The 23159-nt window shown below is 39.5% G+C and overlaps 3 protein-coding genes across 8 annotated transcripts; 1 reads left to right on the top strand and 2 right to left on the bottom strand.

The window, feature by feature from the left end:
* Window positions 1-307: 307 nt before the first annotated feature.
* gdf9 (growth differentiation factor 9) lies at window positions 308-4180 on the bottom strand. 2 transcript variants are annotated; one of them, XM_040119482.1, is made up of 3 exons: window positions 3645-4180; window positions 1523-2089; window positions 308-1437 (listed from the first exon to the last, which is right to left on the bottom strand). In XM_040119482.1, the coding sequence occupies exons 1-3, from the start codon at window positions 4018-4020 to the stop codon at window positions 1232-1234; spliced, it is 1149 nt and encodes a 382-aa protein (XP_039975416.1). In that variant the 5' UTR covers window positions 4021-4180; the 3' UTR covers window positions 308-1231. The 2 variants fall into 2 exon arrangements, with proteins under 2 accessions (XP_039975416.1, XP_039975415.1); XM_040119481.1 differs by having other exon boundaries at window positions 308-2089; window positions 3645-4178.
* On the top strand, window positions 3717-22746 carry LOC120785111 (septin-8-A-like). Of its 5 annotated transcripts, none has more exons than XM_040119476.1 (11): window positions 3721-4153; window positions 13716-13866; window positions 15935-16049; window positions 16187-16382; window positions 16957-17143; window positions 17231-17392; window positions 18028-18124; window positions 18351-18519; window positions 19276-19408; window positions 19506-19696; window positions 22061-22746. In XM_040119476.1, the coding sequence occupies exons 2-11, from the start codon at window positions 13837-13839 to the stop codon at window positions 22113-22115; spliced, it is 1335 nt and encodes a 444-aa protein (XP_039975410.1). In that variant the 5' UTR covers window positions 3721-4153; window positions 13716-13836; the 3' UTR covers window positions 22116-22746. The 5 variants fall into 5 exon arrangements, with proteins under 5 accessions (XP_039975413.1, XP_039975410.1, XP_039975411.1 ...); XM_040119477.1 differs by lacking the exon at window positions 22061-22746 and adding an exon at window positions 21032-22041; XM_040119479.1 differs by lacking the exon at window positions 13716-13866 and having other exon boundaries at window positions 3717-4153; window positions 16187-16275.
* Window positions 9498-11489, bottom strand: sowahab (sosondowah ankyrin repeat domain family member Ab). The gene has a single exon (XM_040120605.1). The coding sequence runs from the start codon at window positions 11414-11416 to the stop codon at window positions 10034-10036; it is 1383 nt and encodes a 460-aa protein (XP_039976539.1). The 5' UTR covers window positions 11417-11489; the 3' UTR covers window positions 9498-10033.
* Window positions 22747-23159: the final 413 nt, after the last annotated feature.

The raw sequence follows: 23159 nt of genomic DNA, 5'->3' as shown, positions 1-23159 counted from the left end.
TTTGCCTAAGTAGGACTTGTAATGGAGTATTTCTACATTGTTGTACTGGTACTTTTACTAAAGTGAAGAATGCGAGTACTTCTTCTACTACCTCAAGTATCCAATAACTCTTTAACCACTTTCTTCTCTGATGGGGTCCCTCACACACAATTTTCCTGCAAGTGTGTGTGTGTGTGTGTGTGTGCATAGCCTAATGTGTAATTTTGGTCCATTTGGAAACAACCCTCCACTGCAAGAATCACAACCTTTCTCTCGTTTCTTTACCGCGCAATTTCCAGGTGCTGTAAGAACATTTCAGCCAGCTGCAGACAAAGACAACATTTATGCCTGCAATTTTTTTATTTTCCAACTTTTCAGAGAATATGTCTACATATTTTCATTCTTTTGAATATCCCTAAGCTGAGCACAGACACACAGTGAATTCATTCAATTTGTATAAATAGACATGAAATGCATTTAGTCACATTCAACCAGTACAAAGTCAGAAGTATGCAGTCAATTCATATGTATGCAGTCACTCAGTGACCAGAAGTAGTTAATACACACTGAAACCTTGACAACTTTCATTCTGGACATTATGGTGACAGGTGCCATTCAGACAGCTGTCTGTAATCCCCAGGAATAAAACAATATGTAAAAGGTTTGGTAATGGTTTGTGACTGCTTTTCCATCTTTTCTCCACAACAGGGCTACTTAAAACTTGGCAACTGTGTTAAATTAAAGAAAGAATAATGACAGACCACCCACCCAAAATAAGTTAACAAAAAATAACTTAAAAAAATCATACATCACACATTTTCTTCTTCAAGTGTGTCAGACTCAGTACAACATTGCAAACAGTAAGTTGAGCAATAGGCTGCATTTGCACCCTCTCTCGTCTCACCTTAACAAAAAGGAAATAAATGTCACCTTTCCACATTTTTCATTAGGATAAAATACTTTTTGTTTAAGTAAACACACCTGCTCCAGATTCTACACAACAATTTTATAAATTCATGAAATCACTGAGCCCGGTCAGAATATCTGATACTTTGATGATGAGGAGACACTCGGAGGTAGAGTCCTGTTTGACTGTCGAGGGGCTTTGTGGTGATGTTTTATCCAGCCTGTAAAAGAAGAACAAAATCAGACATGTGTTGGTAACTGGCTTAGCGACATGTGCACCTGGTGGCAACCATGTCTTCAAATTCCTTGTAGACATAGGATCCGTCCTCTTCAAAGATCATGACACTCAGGGGGCTGTAGTGGGAGGGAATACACGAGGGCCTGGGCACTGAGGAGTCGAGCTTCTCGTAGATGATGTTTTGCACCATGGTGTGGACCGGTGAACCGTAGATGAAGCCCATGGTCCTCGGGCAGATGCCTCGGCAGTACCTGGGGTTGTACTTTGGAGGAAAAACGATCCAGTGATCAAGCTTGAGCTGGTTGAATCGCACCCTAAAATCATACAAGGCACAGTCACTTGTCGAGAATTCAGAGCTTGGAAGAAGCTCGGGCAGGTGGATATCCAGGCTTTTATCACCTCGTTTGCTCTTTGGAGATTCCCTCTTCCATCTCCTCTTGCGCCCAAACCTCTGCTCTGGTTTTGGCACCATCTGCTTGTGAAATGTGTTCGCTGCAGTGCTTGGCCTTTCACCTGGATTGCCATTTACCGGTAACCTCTGGTGAGTGATTTTGCTGGTGTCATTGAGATAAAGAAGCAGCGGAGGCGGCCTCAGGGTGAACTCCAGTGGGGCTTTACGCCCAGCGGCCCGGGCTCTTTGTTCCTCTGGGCAGGTGATGTTGATGAGTAGGTGTATATTCTTCTTCTGAAACTTTAAGAGAGGCTGGACAAATGAGGTGACGTCAACCTCCACCCAGTTCCTCCTGCTCCTCCTGTCAGCATTGGCTGTGAAGTTCACAGCGTGGTGGACTACAGGACACAGCTGGCACTGGTTCGACTGCTCCTGCCTCTCGATTCTCAGGTAGCACACAGAGTTCATGGGCGCTGCACGGTCGTGGTCGAAATTGTACAGCAGAGCCGACTTTAGGAGCTGTTCTTTTCTTCGTACTTGATCAAGGCTGTAGGAAAGATCCTGCATAAAACTTTCTGAAGGAGGATATGAGAAAACATAAGGCAGAGTGTCACCATTGCACAGTATGTCCGTCTCAGTCTAGTGAGAAGAGTCATACTAAGAGTCACAGCAGATTCTAAATTTTAATTAGCCGAAATAAACATGTCCATCTTGTGCATATGCCTGTTTAAGTGCACAACGTCGCTGATACCTTTTGATTACATGACCACATGAGTTTTAAGGGGAGGCACCACCACATTCCGACTGACAAATATTTCAGAAACTGTATGAAAGCAAGAATCAAAAGCTGCATAAAACAGATAATTTAATACCAAGTGAACCAACTTAGCGTGTCAATATTGCTGTCAAGTTTTACATCGTGTCTCTTTATCACTACAGTTTTGAAATATCGTTTGTTGTTTTAAAAAATATGTAATATGAAAACTTGGTAAAAAGATAATTCATCAATAAGACAACCACTTGTTTGGTTATTTAGATAAAATCACCACTCATATTTAATTTGCTCTGATGGAACAATGTTTTAACCGACACACACATTTGCTCGTTTTAGGAATATTGTTCCCAGTTACCACAAAATACAGGGTATCAAAGTCATAGCACAAAATATGTTCTGACCACAAGAATGAAAATGCTCGTCTCTTAATCCAGCTGTAATGTTTTTATCTGGGATTGTGCAACACTTAGTCATATCTATTAAAAAGGCCCCGAGGACAAGCAGCTTTTTGTTTGACTGCTGTAATGTCCTGCACGTCACTTAATGAACTAATGACAAGATAAAGACTGCTGTTGGGCCCCTGTGCACCCCCTCTGTACAGTGCGTGTGCAGCCTGTAGCCTTCACGTTTAAGTACGCTGCAAATAGCAGGCCAAACATTTTCGCTTCATTGTACGTCCAAAGCACAACCAAGTCCTATGCCAAAAATAATACTGCCTTGCTCCATGGTTTACTGTGAGTCATTCAGGTTTGTGCAAATTTGACTAATACAACTTTTTTTTTTTTTTTACTATCTGAGCACAAAATATAACAAAAAAAATGAAGGTCTTCAAGCTAGATTTTAAACAAGGGCCCATATTCAAACCAGAGCCAAATCATTAGCTAATAATGCAGGACCTTCCTTTCTTGATATGCTCTTAAATGGTGCAATTTCCCTAAGATATATGCAGTGAAAAGTACATATTACCACAATCATTCAAAGCACAGTGAATCTGGGGCTTTTGGGGCCCCTGCAGGTCTGGGGCCCCATGAGCAGTGGCTAATCCAGCCTTGGCCCACTACAGCTTTGTCTTTTTGACCTGGTTACTTATTATTTACCTTTATTTATATGGTGCCATACACAACAGGCCAAAACATTAGAGTTGTTTTGTTTCCTTCACCCTTTTAAGACCCCAACACCTTATTTTGTATATTTGGGCATCTTTTCATGGAATATCTTTGGAGGAATGCAAACTTTGATCATTTAATTTCTCATCAAGCCCCAGCACTGTCACTGTCCTGCTCTCTACATTGCGTTTACTGCCAACGTCCGCTCAGCCGAGCCGTTACGGTCTATGTTTCTCTGGCTCACCTTACCTTTATTACTTTGTGCAGGACATTCATCGTGCGGCTTGATCAGCCGGACTGTGTTGTAGATTTTATTCCCCTCCAAGCTCCGCTGCACCCTTGGGGACTTCTTGTAAACCTCGGTCAGATATTTGATGTACTTGTGCTCCGGTTTCATCTTTTTCTTCAGGCCTGGGTCCCACCTCGGCCCCCCGTGCTCTGACAGGGCTTTGAGCAGCGGGGAGAAGATGCTGCCGTACGGATACGTGTAGTCGCCCAGTTTGTGCAGCGCGTTGGAGGTGGCCGGAGACGATCTGACCAGCGGGCAGCCATAGGTGACCAGCAGCAGTAAGAGAGCAGTGCGCAAGTAACGAAGGGCGGCTGACATCGGCATTTGTTTTTCCATTATAAACAACGAAACCAGTCAAAACTTTTCTCTCCGCTGAGAGCTCGAGGGCAACAAGACCACGCACGTGCCGCCGCTGATCAACACGCGCAGGTGTTGGCAATCAACTCCATCACTCGTATTACTATTTCAGGTAATGACTCGTTCATCTTCGGTCATAACGAACGGCAACAGGCTGGTTTTTTAACGACGGTGGTTAAGTCGAATTAAACAATGCTGTATCCCACGATATCCCCGATTCTCATCAAATAGTGAAGCTTATTAAACTCAAAATATTAAGATAGATTCCATGCTGTATTCACAGTAAGATTAAAATTGAGATAATTAAAGTGAAATTAAAGTACACATTGAACAAAAAAGTGGAGTAAATTATAACACATTTTCTCCACAAAAAAAAAAAAAAAAAAAAAAATCCTCTTTTTCATGGCACAGATTCACAGTATTATGCATATGGGCTTCAAAAATAAACGCCGTTAAGGCGACTCATTTGCTGTTTTATTTTTAAGACCAGTCCTCAAAACTTCCGGCACAGGAGGGAATATTTAAATTTAACTTTATATTTCAGATGGCCAGTTGTATTTTACAAAAGATATATCCACCAATTTGTAAAGGATTTTTGTGGCAATTTTTGGGGATAACTTAAGTAAGTATAAACTCACAATTTGAAGGTGTAAAGGAAAGGCTACATTGGTGAGTTATTGATTACTGGGAGTAACAGCTAGCTAGCTAGCGAACACTTCACCTCATTTTTAAAGTTAATATATAGCAAATGTTAAACTTATATTTGCCTATACTTCAGTGAAATGAATAATGAGTTCCTTTTAGAATAACCCAACCCTGCTAGAAGTTATATCATTCTAACTAGGTTAGCTAATTTCAAAATTAATTTAAACTAGGGTCTAACTAGCTAGCCCTACGTTAGAGCTGTAACTTAGCCAAAGCTGCTAACTTTAAATAAATTTAGCTATGTGTATAATATTTCCATTAATATATAATTCAATTTCAAAGAGTTAACTTGCAGTTTTAGAAAAAAAATTACGTGTATTGCTAATGGTATTTCATTTGTTCTAGGGTAAGGATTTGCCACCATAGACTGGTTCATTCTGGGAAAAATGACAAAATAAAGTGTAGGTATTGTAAAGCTACTGGCCACTAGAGGACACAAGTACACGCCAAAACAAACACCAACAAACTTTATGTGCAGAGCAGTACTGTATCATATTTTTGTGGCTAAACATAGCTACATGTCCAACAGAAACAAAGCAACTTGGACCAGTTTTCATTCATGTCTGATCCCTGTTTTCTCTGCCAAATTGGCTTGTTGTACACTCTTTTCACCAGCCATTCCTTCAACAAGGATTTCTGGTATTTCTGCTTTGAATGACAGACTGACTGAGACCTCATTAGGTGGAATTGGCTGCCCACAGTTTTACATGGGAAAATGTGGGATATTGTATAAATGGAGTATGTAAAATGAACAATTTGGCCCCCGTCACAGACAAGTGAAGGGGCAATTTCTGTTTTGGTGGGTTTTTGACAGATGATGAAGTTTCCATTAGTAAAGCAAGCAAAACAATTTAGCACCCTTCCCTGCTAATAGCTATATCTATCAATTGGGCTTGCACTTTTTTTGGTAAGCAAAGTATGTCTTTTTCTGAATACGGTGAGATAAAGGAGTTTTATTACATCGCTTAATGACATTGTGGTTTTATGTTTACTTTGAAGTGGTTTCGTCACTTCTGATTTCACCTCTGGGCTCGCCATACACTGCCAGACTGCTTTGTTGGACTAATTCTAGTGCTAAATGTAATGAATACACTGTGGTCGTTTTCAATTTGGTTGTGTGGCAGGGCAAATAATAATTCAGTACTAATGTTGAACACTAATATACAACATGTTATAATTTTACAAAATTTTTTTGTCCAAATAAATTACTTTGATCAAATTATACTTAAATACTAACACATGTAAAGAGGTTTTTCTAAAATAATGCACACTATATACTAATATTGCACTGAACATCAATTTGTTGTATGTACATTTGCCATATTGTGATATACAATTAAAAAAAAATTCTTATTAATATAAATTTCAGCCATTTCACCCAGCTTTAGTTGGTAGCTACTTGTTTTGCAAGTTCTTCACATATAAAACTAATCAATTTGTGAGCTATGTTACACATCATCTTTCTTAAACCTTACTTTTGAAGCCTGCAATCTATAAACACATATTAACATGGACTGGTTACAGTTACCATCATAGCTCTTCTCACCAAATGAAAAAGTAGTGTCAGAAAACTGGTAAAAAATCTTTGCATGACTATGTAAGTAAACATTTTTAAACTGTGATGAAAATGTTAGTATGTCATGCCCTCTACTGGCTTGAAATGTAAACTGCAACTACATAGACAACAATTTAACAATAACTTGTCCATCATTTAACTTAATCTAAAATAAACTCAAAATGATTTATTTAGAGGTACTGCCCGCAAATGAATAAGTAACCTAATAGAGCTAGTCCACTCAGCACTAGTCAATCCTTTTAAAACAAAAACTAATTCACCAACATTGTACATTTTATTTTTGTCAGCAGAAGTCTTGCTCATTTTGTGTGGTGAGGCCCTCATTGTGTGAGGAAATACTTGGAATTGACAGGCAAGTTGTGGCCACTGATTAGACGGTGGCCCTACAGAGAAAGTGTTAGAGTACTTCTGTTTATTGTAAATGCTTACTGCCTTACTGAACTCTAAAACACCACACCAGTAAAGTTTTTTTTATGCTTATGCAGTGGTTGTCAGGACAGAGTTGGGTGACATTACCAGTGATGTGATGGTGATTCGTAGTTGTTTGATTTTAGGGGATTAATCATTTTGTTGATCTTGTGGTAATCCTTTAATACCATCCAGAGTACAAGTTTTAAATTTTAATTTTGGTCTCATTACTTTTTAAGTTCTAAAAATAGCAAAATGATGTTGTTAGTGCCAACCAGCACTTTCATATTGTGGAGTCTAATCTTAACCTCTGGGGACCACTAGATGGGCTTTAGATGGAAGTTGTAGCTATGTCCCAGTTCCACACCATATCAAAATATGTACTTATCCATTCATTATTCTGTTTTACCAAAGCTGTTGTAGGCCAGAAATCGATGCCTTTTGGCATTTTGTACTAACAGGAAATGATACAAGACCTGGACCACATCGCACCATTGTTGGAGAGACTTTGATGTTTGGAAATTTTGTCTGAACTATTAAAGATCAGACAAAGGAAACCTTTCTGTGGAAGATTTCCTTTTATAATCAGTAGGTTCTCTTGCAGTATTAAAGTTTTGTGGTTGGATATAAACATAGTGCAGTCCACTATATTGAATAGTTGCTTTGAGTGCAGCTGTCCTTTTGTTGGGATCATTATGCAGGCAGCTTCTTTTCCATATAACAAGACAAAGGACATTGTTCTGACACTGTTTTGCTTATGGCTTCATTGTCTGAGCTACAGCTTTTCTCATGTCATCTGGGATTGTTTTTCTCTGGGTCAGATGAGGATAAAAACAGCAATTTTGTACTAAAAACAAAAAAGCTGAATACTGTTTTCATGCATGTCCGATTTATGAAAAGAAGTTCATTCAGTCATTCATCCATGACAGCACTGACGTTAGTGAAGTTTAGACTTTAGACTTTAATTCAAGGGGTTTACCAAAAATATCACATTAACCATTTAGGAATTAGAGCCATTTTTATACATATTCCCTCATTTTACGAGCTCAAAAGTAATTAGACAAACTTATATAATTATAAATTTGGATTTTTTTTAGTTCTTGTATAAAAATCATTTGCAGTCCATGACTGCCTTAAGTCTGGAACCCATGGATGTCCCTAAATGCTGAGTTTCCTACCTTGAGATGCTTTGCCAGACCTTTACTGAAGCTACCTTCAGTTGCTGCTTGTTTGTGGGTCTTACTGCCCTCAGTTTTGTCTTCAGTGAGTGAAAAGCATGCTCAATTGGGTTTAGGTCAGGTGACTGACTTGGCCATTGACGAATATTCCATTTTCTTTGCCTTGAGAAGCTCTTGGGTTGCTTCGCAGTATGTTTTGGGTCATTATCCATCTGCATTTTGAAGCACCATCCTATCAGTTTAGCAGCCCTGTACACTTCAGCATTCATCCTGCTACTTCCATCAGCAGTCACATTATCCATAAAAACCAGTGGGCCAGTTCCATTGGCAGCCATAAATGCCCATGCCATAACATTGCCTCCACCACGTTTGACAGATGACGTGGTATGTTTTGGATCATGAGCCGTTCCTTTCCTTCTCCATACTCTTCTCTTACCATCATTCGGGTACAAGTTAATCTTGGTTTCATCTGTCCAAAGAATCTTGTTTTAGATATGGGCAGGCTTTTTTTTTTTTTTTTTAGAGATTTTCTGTCTAATCTGGCCTTTCTGTTCTTGAGTGTTACCACTGGGTTGTACCTTGCTTTAAACCCTCTGTATTTACATTCATGAAGGCATCTCTTGTTTGTAGACTTTGACAATGATACGCCTGCCTCTTCAGAGTGTTCTTGACCTGGCTAGATGTTGTAAAGGGTTTTTCTTCACGAAGGGAAGAATTCTGTATCATCCACTTTAGTTGTCTTTTGTGGTTTTCCAGGCCTTTTGTTGTTGCTCAGTTCACTAGTGCATCCCTTCTTTATAAGAATGTACCAAATTGTTGATTTGGCCACTCCTAAAGTTTCTGCCATCTGTCTTACCGCTTTGTTTTGTTTTTTCAGCCTATTGATGGCGTCCTTCATTTGCATCGACACCTCTTTGGACCGCATATTGAGAGTTCCCATGAACAACTACCAAATGCAAAATTCAACACTTGGAATCAACTCCAGACCTTTTATCTGCTTAATTTTTCATGAAATAATGAGGGAAGAGGCCACACCTGGCCATGAAACTGATTGATTGTCAATTGTCCAATGACCTTTGAGCCTCTGAAAATGAGGGACTATGTATAAAAATGACTGTAATTCCTAAACAGTTAATGCAATATTTTTGTTAAACCCCTCGAATTAAAGCTGAAAGTCTACCGTTCAATCACATCTTTATGGCTTCCTCTCAAATCCATCGTGGTGGTGTACAGAGGCAAAATTATGAAAATTGTGTCACTGTCCAAATACTTATGGGGCCTAACTGTGTATTAATTACTTGTGTCTTATTTACCACAGCAATCCAGAATTAGGGCCCCACGTTGTCCCACAAAAGGAAGCACATCCATTACAACCTCAAGTTCACAAAAAAAAAATGAAAAAGGAGACATTCCACCAACCTGACTAGTTGCCTGCTTTGCATAACTGCCCCCCTTTGCTTTTACTGAAGTAGAGAGGTATCTTTTTCAAAATGTCAAAATCTACAACTATTTTTTTTTTTTTTTATACACCAGAATCAAATGTTTTCTCTGCACTCAGTTTTATTTAAAGAACTTTGACTCATTCAGGTTTGATGATCAGAATATCATAAAGCTATGATCTGTTGTGCACAAAAGCAATGAGCTTTCCACAACAACAACACAATGGCATGTTTCACACCGGTGCTGATAGCAACTGTTTCCCAGGTGTGGCCTGTTCTCATATTTCCTCATACACTGAAGTCAAGACTTTAAAGAGATTTATTACACATTGAGTGGTGAAGATATGTACAGTATCACTACCACGGATTGTGTTGTTATTAAAATGGGTGACAAATTACACACGTTGTTAATACATGGAATTCAACTAAAGAAAAAAAGATGATTAGATTATAAATACCATTCATAAATAGTACATGCAGCAGTGATACACTATACAGGACAGCTAGAGCTTGCAATAACTACTGTGAGACTACACATTTGTAATTCAGTTATAGATTTTAAGTGATCTAAAGCATACTTAACAATGGTTTTAGTTAATATCAACACGATATAGAAATTAAGACACTATTATCTCTTACGATTTTGTCATTGTTCATCTCACAGTTTGATGTGATCCCTGTCATTCTCACCAGTCCTGCGTAAACTTGGTTGTTGTCTTTTGTTTCTTCCCTGTGTGAGGCTGGAACAGTTTACTGATAGTGTTGAAGCCTTTCGGGTGCTCTCTGTAGTCTTCCTCTTCTGTCTTCTCCCTGTACTTGCTCTGCTGCAGTCCTCCCAAAAGTGCTCTGATCTCAGGTGAGACACCTTTGCCCAGGTAGTGGAAGGCCTTCTTGCCAGCGTTATCTCTTTCATTAACATTGGCTCCATACCCTTGCACAAGCAAAACCATAACCTCAGTGTGGCCGTGTATGGCTGCTATGTGTAAAGGCGTGTATCCTCCATGTGCTTTTCTGTTGATGTTAATGTAAGTGCCCCTTTTCCTGGAGATATCCATGAGCTTATGTATCATTTCGCTGTTTCCGTCCTTGGCGGCCCAGTGTAGTGCTGTGAAACCTGACATGAAGTCTTTTTTCTGTGCTAACCGTGTGTCCCGCAGTAGCAAAGCATGGATTTGCCCCCACAGTCCAGCAGCACACTTTACCAACCACTCATGAGCTAATGGCTCCAAGGGCACAGACTCAAAGTACTTGGCATCATCTGCGTGTCTTGTGGTCTTGTGTTGGGGCCTCACCTGGGGAAAGCCCGGGGGCTGCGTGTCCTCTGTCTGTCTGGGCTTCCGACACTGGTGTTCACTTAATGCGTCCTTATTACAAGCTGGAAAGTTAGAATTCAGAGTTTGCACTGATGGTGTAGAAACCTTAGTTCCCAGCGTGACTGGTTTGTCTGAAGTTTTATGAAGATGCACTTTGGAACATAATCCGTCCTGTGCCTCTGGTGCAGAATCTCTCGGTGGGGATTTTACTGCTATGACAGCGAACACAGCTCCAGCTTTACCCGCTCTGCTCGCATGATCTCCGGAGATATTCAGGACTTTGACAGCGGTTGTGTCCGCACTAGTAATGTCTCTGGATAACGGCCTTGTTCCCTGCATACGTGTGGCATCACCATAATAATTGCCATTTATGTTCAGTGGACAGCCCATATTATTGTTTTCAATGTCTGAATAAATCATCCTGGCCGCCTCGGCTCGATGAGGAGATGTGTACGAAAAGCTAGTACTTTGGCTCGAGAAACTGTCATCCATCTGCGTTTTCTGAGGGGCATCGTGCGCCCCCTCTTTAACAAAGTCCTGGTACCTCTTCTTCACAACTACAAACTTTACCTCGTCGATCTGTTTGACCACAGCGACGCTGTTCACCAACTTCTTGAAAAGGTCCCTATTGTGCAGCTTTTCAGCGGGATCGCTGCAGTTGATCTGACTCCTAAAATTGTTCACCAGCTCCGAGTTCTTCACTTTTCCTCCGTGTTCCAGCAAAAAGGACAATACAGATTCTTGGTTTAAAGCCATTTTGTCCTTTTCTCCTGGGCGAAAAAAAAAATGACAATCTGTAACAGTTAGCTTAAGTAAAGCCCGAGGGATAATCTCCTCGCTCTCCGTGCTCTCCGTGCTCCCCTCTCTGCTGTCCTCCACCAACCTGCTGCTTCCGGCGCCTCTCCAAATAAACTCACCCGTTTTTCATTAAGGCACTCCCCGTTAAAAGGCAGGAGGGGGGCAGTGCAGACTTTTGTCTCGTGGTAGTCGATCGATGTCAAAGATTCTAAAAAAGGTTGAAGACGATTTTTATAAATTTTTTTTTAAATATTTACATTTAGAGATTTTAAAAATAGCCATATGAAAGATCTAAGAATCGTTATAAAATTGTATTTGAGTAGAACTATATATGTATTATATTTAGAGTTTACTTTAATACAACTTGAGGTTAGTTTAATACAGCTTCATTTTATGTAAGAAATGTAATAACACTACTGAATATCTAATATTTTTTATTATGATGTTAATTGTTTAACTGCTTGTTTAAACAGCAATGTTGACATGATTGCATCACATCATCTTTGCAGATTTGTCAGCTGCACATTCACGCTTCCAATCTCCTGTTCTACCACATCCCATCCCATCTTTTGGATTCAGATCTGGTGACTGGGGAGGCCACTGAAGTACACTGAACTCATTGTCATGTTCATGAAACCGGTTTGAGACAACTTTTGTTTTGTGACATGGTGCATTATCATGCTGGAAGTAGCCTTTAGAACATGTTACATTATGGCCATGAAGGGATGCACATTGTCAGCAACAGTACTCAGATCGGCTGTGGTATTCAAACCATGATTGATTGGTATTAAGGGTCCAAAGTGTGCCAAGAAAACATTTACCACACCACCATTGCACCATTGCACCACCACCAGTCTGGACTGTTGACGCAAGGCAGGTTGGGTCCATGCATGCGTCAGCAGAAATCCAGATTCATCAGACCAGGCTACGTTTTTCCAGTCTTCAACTGTCCCGTTTTGGTGAGCCTGTGCCCACTGCAGCCTCAGATTTCTGTTCCTGGCTGACAGGAGTGGAACCTGATGTGCTCTTCTGCTGTTGTAGCCCATCCCCCTCAAGGTTGGACGTGTTGTGCTTTCTGAGATGCTTTTCTGCTCACCACAGTTGTGAGGAGTGGTTATCTGAGTTACCGTAGCCTTTCTGTCAGCTCCAACCAGTCTGGCCATCTTTTCTGACCTCTCGTCAACAAGGTGTTTCCGTCAACAGAACTGCTGCTCACTGGATGTTTTTTGGGTTTGGCACCAATCTGAGTAAACTCTACAGACTGTTGTGCATGAAAATCCTAGGAGATCAGCAGTTTCAGACATACTCAAACCAGCCTGCCTGGTACCAATAACCATGCAACGGTCAAAGTCACTGAGATCACATTTTTTTCCCCATCCTGATGTTTGATCTGAACATTAACTGAAGCTCTTGTCCTGTATCTGCATTATTTTATGCACTGCAGTTGTGCCACATGATATGGTTGATTGGATAACTGCATGAATAAACAGGTGTTCAGATGTTCCTAATAAAGTGCTCCTTGAGTGTATATGAGATATAAAATAGATCACAACAAGATCTTGACAACATTATACACACCATGTAGTTCAGAACACTAGAGCTACAGCTAACAACTACTTTCATTATTGTGCAATCTTGCTTCATATTCTCTCAATGAATCGATTAATGCATTGTTCTATAAAAAATGCACAATGTCCAATGCCCAAGGTAACGTCTTCAGATGTCTTGTTTTGTCAGACCAAAAGTCTAAAGCCCAAATATATTCACTTTACTATAAGAAAAGGAAAAGCAGCAAATTCTCCCATTTGAGAAGCTGGAACTTTACAATATTTGGCATTTTTGCTTGAAAAATGACTTAAACATTTAATTGATTACTAAAGTAGATAGATTTTTTTGTCGATCAACTAACTGATTATTGCAGTTATGATTAACAGTTCTGCTTTTGTAGCCTGTCCATACTGCTGACTGCTGTGATAACCCTTGGGACACCGACAGTGGCTCTTAATGCAATGTCAAAGTTTTAAAAAGAAGGAAAAAAAACTGAACTGAACAGGAATGGAAACTGTCTCAAAGAATCGCAGCACCATTTCTGTGGTAGCTCGTCGTTTCTCGTGGCAACAGCTGCAAACCTGGGCACGTCTGTCGAAGCAGTTATCTGAATTATTCCTGGGGTAATAAAAGCCCGCACTAAACTCCCTCAGATTTAGACTAAAGGCTGGAGCAGGCTATTTACAGCTGTTGTAATGTCGCCCTCCAGCACCGAGGGGGTGTTGCCTCCGAGTGGCCATATTGAAAGGAGTGCGAGCGTGTCCGTTTGTGATGTGGAGAGCAGGTCTGGCTGAAGACATACAATTCCTGCACTGCAGCCACTTCTGACGATGGCGGCCGGTGAGATAGATGTTTTCGCAGTAAGTATGATGATCTACTGTCTGCGGGCCTGCAGTGACTCGTGATTCGGTGTCATTAGGCGAGAAATGGGAATTAAAGCAGCTGCCCCATATCATTCAGGTGCACGTAAGAGCAAGGTAATGGTAATAAGATATGTGTCGAGAATGCAGCAGGATCGCTGCGGTGGCGAGAAAGCTTGTTACGTCTGATGAATCGCGATAAAAGGCGGACTTTCGGCCATTGTTGATTCAATTTAAACGATGCATCCTCGCCCCGTTTTGCTGAACAATTCGTGACGTGCAGAAAAAAAAAAAAAGCGCACTTCAGCATCCGAGCTGTCCAGCGGTGAAGCATTACCAAGCCTGTGCATCAACACTTCGCTGTTTCCCGTGTCAACACCTCTGGCAGGTGTGCGCCCGTGCCGAATTGACAGGACGGAGGAGCCACGCGTTTGGATGAAACGCAGGACAGCAGGCGGCGAGAGACCGCGTTAAGAGGATAAACATGAGCAGCAGTGTCTTCAAGTGGTGGCTGCTAGCTTCTCGATATTCAGCATCGCACCGCACAAGCCACTCAGTTTGAGTATCTGCCAAACGTGTAATTCGCGGCAACGAGTTAATTAAAAAGGTCGTCACAGCTTACGTGCAGGGCATTTAGTCTACCGTTTACAGGTTGCATTGCAAAAGATGGAAGACTTTGCTAAGTTGAGGTGGTGTGCGTGTTTGTCTAACTGTGAAGGGGGGTTATGGGCACCAGGGCAGCCAGCAGCTTGGATATCCTCCCACCCTGTGAAATAACGTTTAGATAAAGAGCTCTTTGTGTGTGTGTGAGTGAAGAGAGAAGGACAGAAGCGGATGATTGTTGTATTGCACGTCTCCTGGTCCTCATGTTGAGCCTTTTGAGAGATGCCAGTATCCCACTGTGTATTTGGTATAGGAGGGAACAACCACCCCTCAGCTTGTACGGCCAGGACAAAACACATTGTTTATATTTTTCTTTTAGGTTTAACTGTTAGACACAGGATCTTAGTTCACTGAAAACGCCATTCTCAGTGTATTTGCACTGGACGCCTCGAGTTTTCACATCACATTTGGGTAATTTGCAAATTGGACCGCGAATGTCTTCAAAACTAGCAGTGATGTCACAAAATCATCTCATAAATACACGTCTTAAACTCAGTTTTAAGGCGAACACATGAGAAACTTTCTGCCTTCAGCAGATGAATATGAAAACAGCCTGCTTGTGTCAAACTCTGCACATATGTCAAAGTGAAGTAACAGCAAGCGAAACACATTTTTGAGTGGGGGGGACTTTAATGAACAGTGAAAGTACAGACATTTGTGCAGTTGATCATTATTATTATTGTGGTGGTGGTTGTTGTTGTTAGGTTGAATTAGGTTTCGGTCTCCAGTCTCTACATGAGTAAAAGTAGGGCTGAAATGACTGTCAATGAAATGATTAGTTGATCGTCAGAAAAATAAAATAATCCCCAAGTATTTGGATCTCCAATTAACTGTTCATATTTTATTTATATATATATTGGGCTATGAGAAATTGGGAAAGACTTGACTCTTTTCTGACATTTAATAGGTTAAATGATTAATAGATCGATTAGTTGCAGCCCTAAGTAAAAACATACTTATTACCACAAACATTACAATCTGCAGTGTTAACATTACTAGCGCATAATATTTAGACAGCCCTTATTCTGAAGCTTCATAATATAGACTCTCTATGTAAAATATGACATCAGTAATGCACAAGTCAAGTGACTCTCCTAGCTTTTTTTTTCTTACCGGAGTAGCGTGTCTTTACTGGACAAATTTGGTTTGAACCTTTTTATAGGTCGGACTATTCAGTGTGTTAAGTTGAAGAGAGACATGACCTCATTTGCAAAGAACACTTTTAAGCTTGAAAGCAGAATGTGGGGATGAGATCTGGCAAGACTTTTTTAACCTCAACATTATGATTGATTTTTTTTTTTTTTTTCATTCCTCAAATATTTATGACGAGATACAAATAATTAAATATTTTTGAATATATTTACTGTAATGCATTCTTTGTCCTGCCTGTTTCCTAACACCTCAGAATGAAGAAAAACGAAGCCTGGAGCTCGGAGGGCATGTGGGGTTTGACAGTCTTCCAGATCAGCTGGTCAGCAAATCAGTTGCTCAGGGGTTCAGCTTCAACATCCTCTGTGTAGGTATGTCAAAGCCCAGGAGAAGTTCATAATCCAGAGTTAGTGCTATGGACGTAGCATGCAGTCATTTTGATTGGAGCATGAATGCATCACACGTTCTTTTCTGTATCTCCGTGTTTCATTATTTTCTGTTATTTTAGGCGAGACAGGGATAGGCAAGTCAACACTGATGAACACTCTTTTCAATACAACGTTCGAAAATGAGGAAGCCAGCCACTACGAGACTGAGGTACATCTACGCCCCGAAACGTATGATCTGCAGGAGAGCAATGTCAACCTCAAGCTGACCATTGTGCACACTGTAGGGTTTGGAGACCAGATCAACAAAGAAGAAAGGTACTACTTCCTGTAGATGTTGAGGCTGAGTGCTAACCATGCCGAAAATGAAAAGAGTATGGATCCCAAATGGAAGAAACTGTCCTGGACAAAGGATAAAAAATATAGAATGTTATTAAAATGTTATCGAAAACTTGTTACAGAAATCTTCTCTACTGTTTTGATACTGACCTTTAAAAATTCAGAGCTAACTGTGAAAATATCTTTTCCTCTCAGCAGCAGCTATTAATCATTTCTCCCTCTTGCTCTGGTACTTCAGCCAACACACTTACACAATAAAGAATTGTGAAAGCCCTGTCTTTGGCATGTGAATTAGGAGGGAAGAGAGGGAATAAGGGAATGACTGGTAGAACGAATGCAATCTCAATAGACATTTGAGTGCTCTAACCACAGGGAGTATAAATGGCTGGGATTCTTGGCTGCAAGACTACAGTTGTAGAGTTTGTAATATGGACACTAACTTGTCTTTCAAGCAACAAGAAAAGCTATGTTAAGTTTAATGTTCATACATGTAAGGATAAAATAATGTTGCATATTTTTTTAATGTGTGTATCACCCTTTTTTTCCTGTGCAGCTATAAACCAATTCTTGAGTATATTGACGCCCAGTTTGAAAAGTACCTTGAGGAAGAGCTTAAAATAAAACGTTCCCTGTTCAACTACCACGACTCAAGAATCCACATCTGCCTGTATTTCATTGCTCCAACTGGACACTCCCTGAAGTCCCTGGATCTCGTCACGATGAAGAAGCTGGACAGCAAGGTGATCAGAGAATCTGGCACCATGTATTTCAAGAGTTTATGTTACTCATTCTTCAGTCTGTCACTCCTATTACTTTTTTCCACGCAGGTTAACATCATCCCTGTCATTGCAAAGGCAGACACAGTATCCAAGAGTGAATTGGACAAATTAAAGATCAAGATTATGAGTGAGCTGGTCAGCAATGGAGTGCAGATTTATCAGTTCCCCACAGAGGATGAGGCTGTTGCAGAGATCAATTCCTCCATGAATGTAAGGCCCTGAAACACACACACACACATACATACATATTACAGTACATGTACACTATTTGTTTTGCTCATGATTGTTGTAATCATACGTCAGAAGACTGTTTTTGGCTGTCTCAGCTCAGGAGCCAGATTAAAAGTTGATGTACATTCTCACTTTCTCCCCCACTGTACCCTCACTAAGCCTCCTCCTGTCTTTTGGTATGGTAGTACTTATTTGTGGGATTGGGCCTTTTTTTAGCTTTTGATTTACTGTCCACATGTCTTGATTTTTTTTTAATTTTTTTTTTCAGCAATTCACATAGGAATAGTACGATAATAGTAATATAGTAGTAGTAATACTAGTAGAATAATGAAGTGAAACTAAATTTTTTCAGATTGTCATGCCACTATTTAATGGTTGCTGTTACTGAAAAGGGAGAAATTTTTATAGGAAGAACTGAAGTAGCAAAATATGCCCCAGAATTCGAATCCATAGTTATATATATATATATATATATATATATATATATATATATATATATATATATATATATATATATATATCTCAAAATGAGATCATAGATATGAGAACAGCAGTATTTTTTTTAACCATACTTTTTGACGATATTGTGAAATTATCAGTACAATATGTTCCAGACGCATCTTCCCTTTGCTGTGGTTGGAAGCGTAGAAGACATTAAAGTAGGAAATAAGATGGTGAAGGCAAGACTGTACCCCTGGGGATCAGTACAGGGTGAGTCCACTGAATTGATTTGACAAGCATTATAAAAGTCACTCAGACAGAAGAGCTGATTAGTCAGATGCTTGCTGCCAAACTATTATTAGTCTTTCAGTTGAGATATAAACACAATATCTTGATTCTCTGTTTTTCCGAGCACAGTAAGCCCAGAGTTGTCGTATAAGATTTTCAGTAAATGCAAAAGGTTAAATGACCCAGCTCTTTTTTTTTTTTTCCCCAGTGGAAAATGAAAACCACTGTGATTTTGTCAAGCTGAGGGAGATGCTAGTGCGTGTGAACATGGAGGATCTCCGGGAGCAAACACACGCTCGACACTATGAACTCTACCGTCGCTGCAAGCTGGAAGAGATGGGCTTCAAGGACACAGACCCGGACAGCCAGTCGTTCAGGTGAAATTACAGATAACCGTGTTGTAATGCATCTGGGCAGTTTACCTCAGTGGACATGCCAAAATTCCTGCTGTGTTATGATGTTTAGACTGTGGTGATAAATGACTTTCTTTATAAACAGCACATTAAAATCCATGTTTATATAATTTGGTGAGATGTAAATAAATTAATCCCATCTGAACAGTAGTCAGATGGGATTACTCCCTCTAGGGTAAGTTAGGTAACTATGGGTATCACAGACATATCCAGTGATGCTTATCTCATCCAGATCGACCATGTCTGTGTTGTGTGTCCACAGAGAAAATAACACAACAATTTTACCTTTATTTTATCTACATATGCCTAATACAGAAATACGTTTGTTTTGGAGTTAATAGTATTCAAGTAATTTGAGTGGAAAAAATTGATCATGGGGCCAAATGACTTTATTTCGTATTTTAGTCTAATGTTGTAGGCATTATTATTTGTAATTTGAGGCATATTGTTTTATTCTGTGATATGTAACAATGATTATTAATCAGTATTTTGATCAGTTGTCAGGTCAGATGTTGACCATATTCCATTTGACCTCTTTTGCTCTTTTATCTGAATGGGTCATATGTTTGTGATACATTAATCCCCACCTTATAAACATTTATATTACAAGTAAGATAGGTTTGAATTTACAAACAACTGAAGCAGCCAGCTCCTGGATACTAATACTGTCCATAAAGGACTTTAGACTGAACTTTAAGTTGCTTTTGTCATCATCTTCAGCCTTCAGGAGACATACGAAGCCAAGAGGAAGGAGTTCCTTGTGGAGCTGCAGCGCAAAGAGGAAGAAATGAGGCAGATGTTTGTCAACAAAGTGAAGGAGACAGAAGCAGAGCTGAAAGAAAAGGAAAAAGAGGTGAGGATTGACAGCATCATAAAATAACTACTCACAGAAAATACACCACATTTGGTTTGTGTCACATTGTGCCCTGTCCCATCATCATCATCTTTAGCTTCATGAGAGGTTTGAGCAGCTCAAACGGATGCACCAGGATGAAAAGAAGAATCTGGAGGAGAAAAGGCGAGAACTGGAGGAGGAGATGAATGCCTTCAATAGAAGAAAGGTTGCAGCTGAGACACTGATGGGACAGGCACTCCAAGGCTGCTCACAACAGCCGTTCAAGAAGGACAAGGATAAGAAGAAGTAAGTCTGCTTTTCTGTATGTATTTGATTCGCATTGCTGCCCAAGTGGTTTCTTTAATACACCATGGGCTTCAGAGCAAGCGTTAAAAACATGATGATCTCTCAAGCTGATCAAGCATAATTGGTCAAATGTCACACATACATTATATCCACAAGACATGTCCATAAGACAGTCTATGTGGAGTTGTTTTGGGGGGGGTACAATGTGATTAATGAGATAGTGTTCTTCCCAGAAGCCATGTTGGCTCAGAAACTGATACGGGGACAGATTCAGACTGACATTGTGTGCCCAGACACAGTAGGAACGGTCACAGCTTGCATGACACAGCCTGATGCTTATGTTTCTGCGGGCTGACCTGCCAGACTGTATCTCAGGCAGGGGCACTCCTCTTTACATTCAACTGGTCTCACCGATGCTCACTCCATGTGCAGCGCAGATGATAGTCGGACATCCCACATAGAATCATAATCATTTCTGCAGGTGGAGACATTATATGTCAGGATCAATTATTATGTATGCGCAAAACTTCCATACACAGTTTAAAGCTCAAGATTAGACCTCAAAATACACAAACAAAAAACCGGCCTTAATGATTAGTAAACTGTAATAAAATCTGAAGAAATGAATTGTCATGATTTGTCTTTAAAATCCTCATATCTTTTAGGACTGACTCTCTACACTATATTGCAAGTGATGGGATGGATTAATTCATCTGGTTTTGCTAGACAAAGTAGTGGTGCATTCTCAAGCATGTGACGGGAACAGGGGGCTAAAGTCTCCATGAATGTAGAAGTGGCCTCATGCTCTTAATACAGTAGAAATATTTAGTTGCAGTGCAGGACTTGTATACCTCTCCAGGCGGCATCTGTGACAGAAAAAGTTGATATATTGCAGCCATTTTTGGCAGTACGGTCATGGTTGGTTAGCCATGCTCCAGACATGGTGTCAGTGTTATGTGTCTTGTTGCATACGACCTTAAAGACAGTTTAAACCCTATGTGATCGGATTGAGACACAAAAGTACAAATTCAGTTTAAATCTGATTTCAATCCACCTCCAGATTTGGCCTAACTCTGATTTGGAGAAATTGGTTCCAATGAGGTTTTTTTTAAAACATTCAGATTTATATGTTCAACTGTCAAAACCATAAATTGGGCTGCCAGACTGAACATAGCCTGAAATGTATGGAAAGTGGATGCTTAAAGAAGTTACAACCCAAACACTGTGTCATTCTTATTTCATTCATTTATTCCTTTGATTTCTACCATACTTCAAATCCTGTATATTTTTTTCCTTTTTTTTCCATATTTTGTCTTATTTCTTTTCCCCTTTCAGTTGATTTATGGATCAAACATCCAGGGAAACCAGGAATGTGTCTGCCATCAGCATGGGAAAACAGACTGTCATATCTGACATAACTTACTGACACTGTATGTGTGTGGACTCAATGACACAGTGACTATGCACATATGTGAGCCTGAATAATGGGATGGCTATAAGCCACTGTGTACTTATGAATCATAAAGGTAGCTTAGCTCAGTGTATTTAATTTGTTGCTAATGCTGACTCTGCTAGACACATAATAACAAATCCGTGGACTGTTTTCATAAGATGTAGCTTGTGTTTTTTCATGTTCTTTCCATGAATGTGTGTTCATCTCCTGTTGTAAATTGAAGTCTCTGTTTCTCAGTGGGACACTGACAGTACTTATTAGAAACAGGAAATTATCAGTTACTGATTGAAGTTGAACAGTATGCAGTAGGGTTTTCTTAAAATATAGAGTTTGTTATGTATATAAAAATATTGGCAGTTGTTTTTTTGTTAATTGTTGGTAGTTTGAGGTAACATAGTATAATTGTCTAACCCTCATTCTATGCAAACTTATAAAAACAATTATTGAATTTATTTATAGTTAGTCTAGAAATTAGCCAATAGTTTGACTCCATTCAAATAAAGAATGATGATGAAAACCAAATAAAGCATCAATTCATCTGTTGGTCAGCAAAACCCTAACCCCTTAAATTTTCTCAGTTCTCTGGAACTTCCCATCACATCCCTCGTGTATGATTCAAACCATTTCATATTGCCCCTGTCGTCATCATTACCCAACCAAACATGGTTTAATGATTCTTTTGTTTATTAACAGTGTTAATGGTGTTTCTGTAAAAGCATTATCCATTTATTTCAAGTTTCAGTTCTGCTTTTGCCTTCAGTCAGTGGCAACAAACATGCTTATTAAGCTTTGTGATCATTTGCACTAAGTTTTTGTAGTACATATCTCGTTGAAGCTTGTCTTACGACATTAATGAATCTGTAGAGTTGCTTGTTCAGATAAATGACATGGTTTTCCTTTCCTTTTCATAGCTTCTTTAGTCTTCCATCTGCGTGCTCCTTAACCTCAGGAAGGAATTTGAATTAGAAGACTTTCTACCACATCAAAAGATCACAGACTAACAATCAAGTTTATTATTTTTACAATGTGAAATAACAATTTTATAGAAATACACTTAATATCCCTGGAAAGTGAGACAGTCTGCAGTCTTCCATGTCTACTTAACTCTACTTCCAGCTTTTAAGCAGTGCTCTGTAACATGGTCTCTGCATGGCTCTTATCCTTCATTACTACAAGTATTAAAAGATCTTCATTGCCAAAATTTCAGTTTTTGTACTAAATGTGCTACCTTCTTTCATCTGCCATGTTATGCTTGTGGTTTTTGACCAATGACAGTTTACACTGTGAAATATATATTATTAAGTGACATGATATTGCTCTTAAAGGTTGTACAAATTATATTATGATTTATAAGCACTTTAAATAAGTCATAGTACAAATATCTTTAATCATTTTAAAAGGTGCCCTATCATGCTTACATGTCAGCCCCTATGTTGTGTCTAAAAGATCTAGATGGAAGTATTTCTTAGTTTTAAACTTTAAACCATATATACTGCTGTTACATGAAAAAGCCTGGATGTATATAAATTCAGGATTAAATCTCTTATTGTCAGTAGATCTGTATAGTGGGTCTGAGTCGGCCCGCTTACAGATTTGTATATCCTTGTGTAATAAAGAGTAACTTTATTGAAAACGTGTCTTGTTCTCTCCATAACTGCACTTACAGACAGAGAAGTCCAAAGAAGGAAACAGATTGTGGTAAACTGTGGTCTCAGCAAGTCAGGTTTCTTCCAGATTGTTCCAGAAAGCTGCCAGTAGGCGTCCATTTAAAAAGAAGAAGATACAGCATTGTGTGATAGTGACTGGTCAATGAAAACAAACCATTCAACTAATGTACACCTTTTCTTGCCCTCTGTTTTTCTGAACGCTAGAATAATTATGAAACCTACTCGTGTCAATTCATATTGTATCTAATACGCCACTTCATCGTTGAAAGTAAAAGTAATTTTGGTCTATTAATTTAACAAGACTAATTGCCAACACAGTAAGAGAAGAGAGATTTTCGGTCAT

The sequence above is a fragment of the Xiphias gladius genome, chromosome 23, assembly GCF_016859285.1.
Source record: "Xiphias gladius isolate SHS-SW01 ecotype Sanya breed wild chromosome 23, ASM1685928v1, whole genome shotgun sequence".
Taxonomy (NCBI): Eukaryota; Metazoa; Chordata; class Actinopteri; order Istiophoriformes; family Xiphiidae; genus Xiphias; species Xiphias gladius.
The sequence above is the reverse complement of the archived record's forward strand: the minus strand, read 5'-3'. Positions and strand labels throughout refer to the sequence as shown.

Coding starts and splice junctions, on each gene's coding strand:
- sowahab (XM_040120605.1), bottom strand. CDS start 11,416: ATGGCTTTAAACCAAGAATCTGTATTGTCCTTTTTGCTGGAACACGGA.
- gdf9 (XM_040119481.1), bottom strand. CDS start 4,020: ATGGAAAAACAAATGCCGATGTCAGCCGCCCTTCGTTACTTGCGCACT. Junction 2,090..3,644: donor TCCTGCACAAAGTAATAAAG/GTAAGGTGAGCC, acceptor ATCCTCCTTCAG/AAAGTTTTATGCAGGATCTT.
- LOC120785111 (XM_040119476.1), top strand. CDS start 13,837: ATGGCGGCCGGTGAGATAGATGTTTTCGCA. Junction 16,383..16,956: donor CAGATCAACAAAGAAGAAAG/GTACTACTTCCT, acceptor TTTCCTGTGCAG/CTATAAACCAATTCTTGAGT. Junction 19,409..19,505: donor TGAAAGAAAAGGAAAAAGAG/GTGAGGATTGAC, acceptor CATCATCTTTAG/CTTCATGAGAGGTTTGAGCA.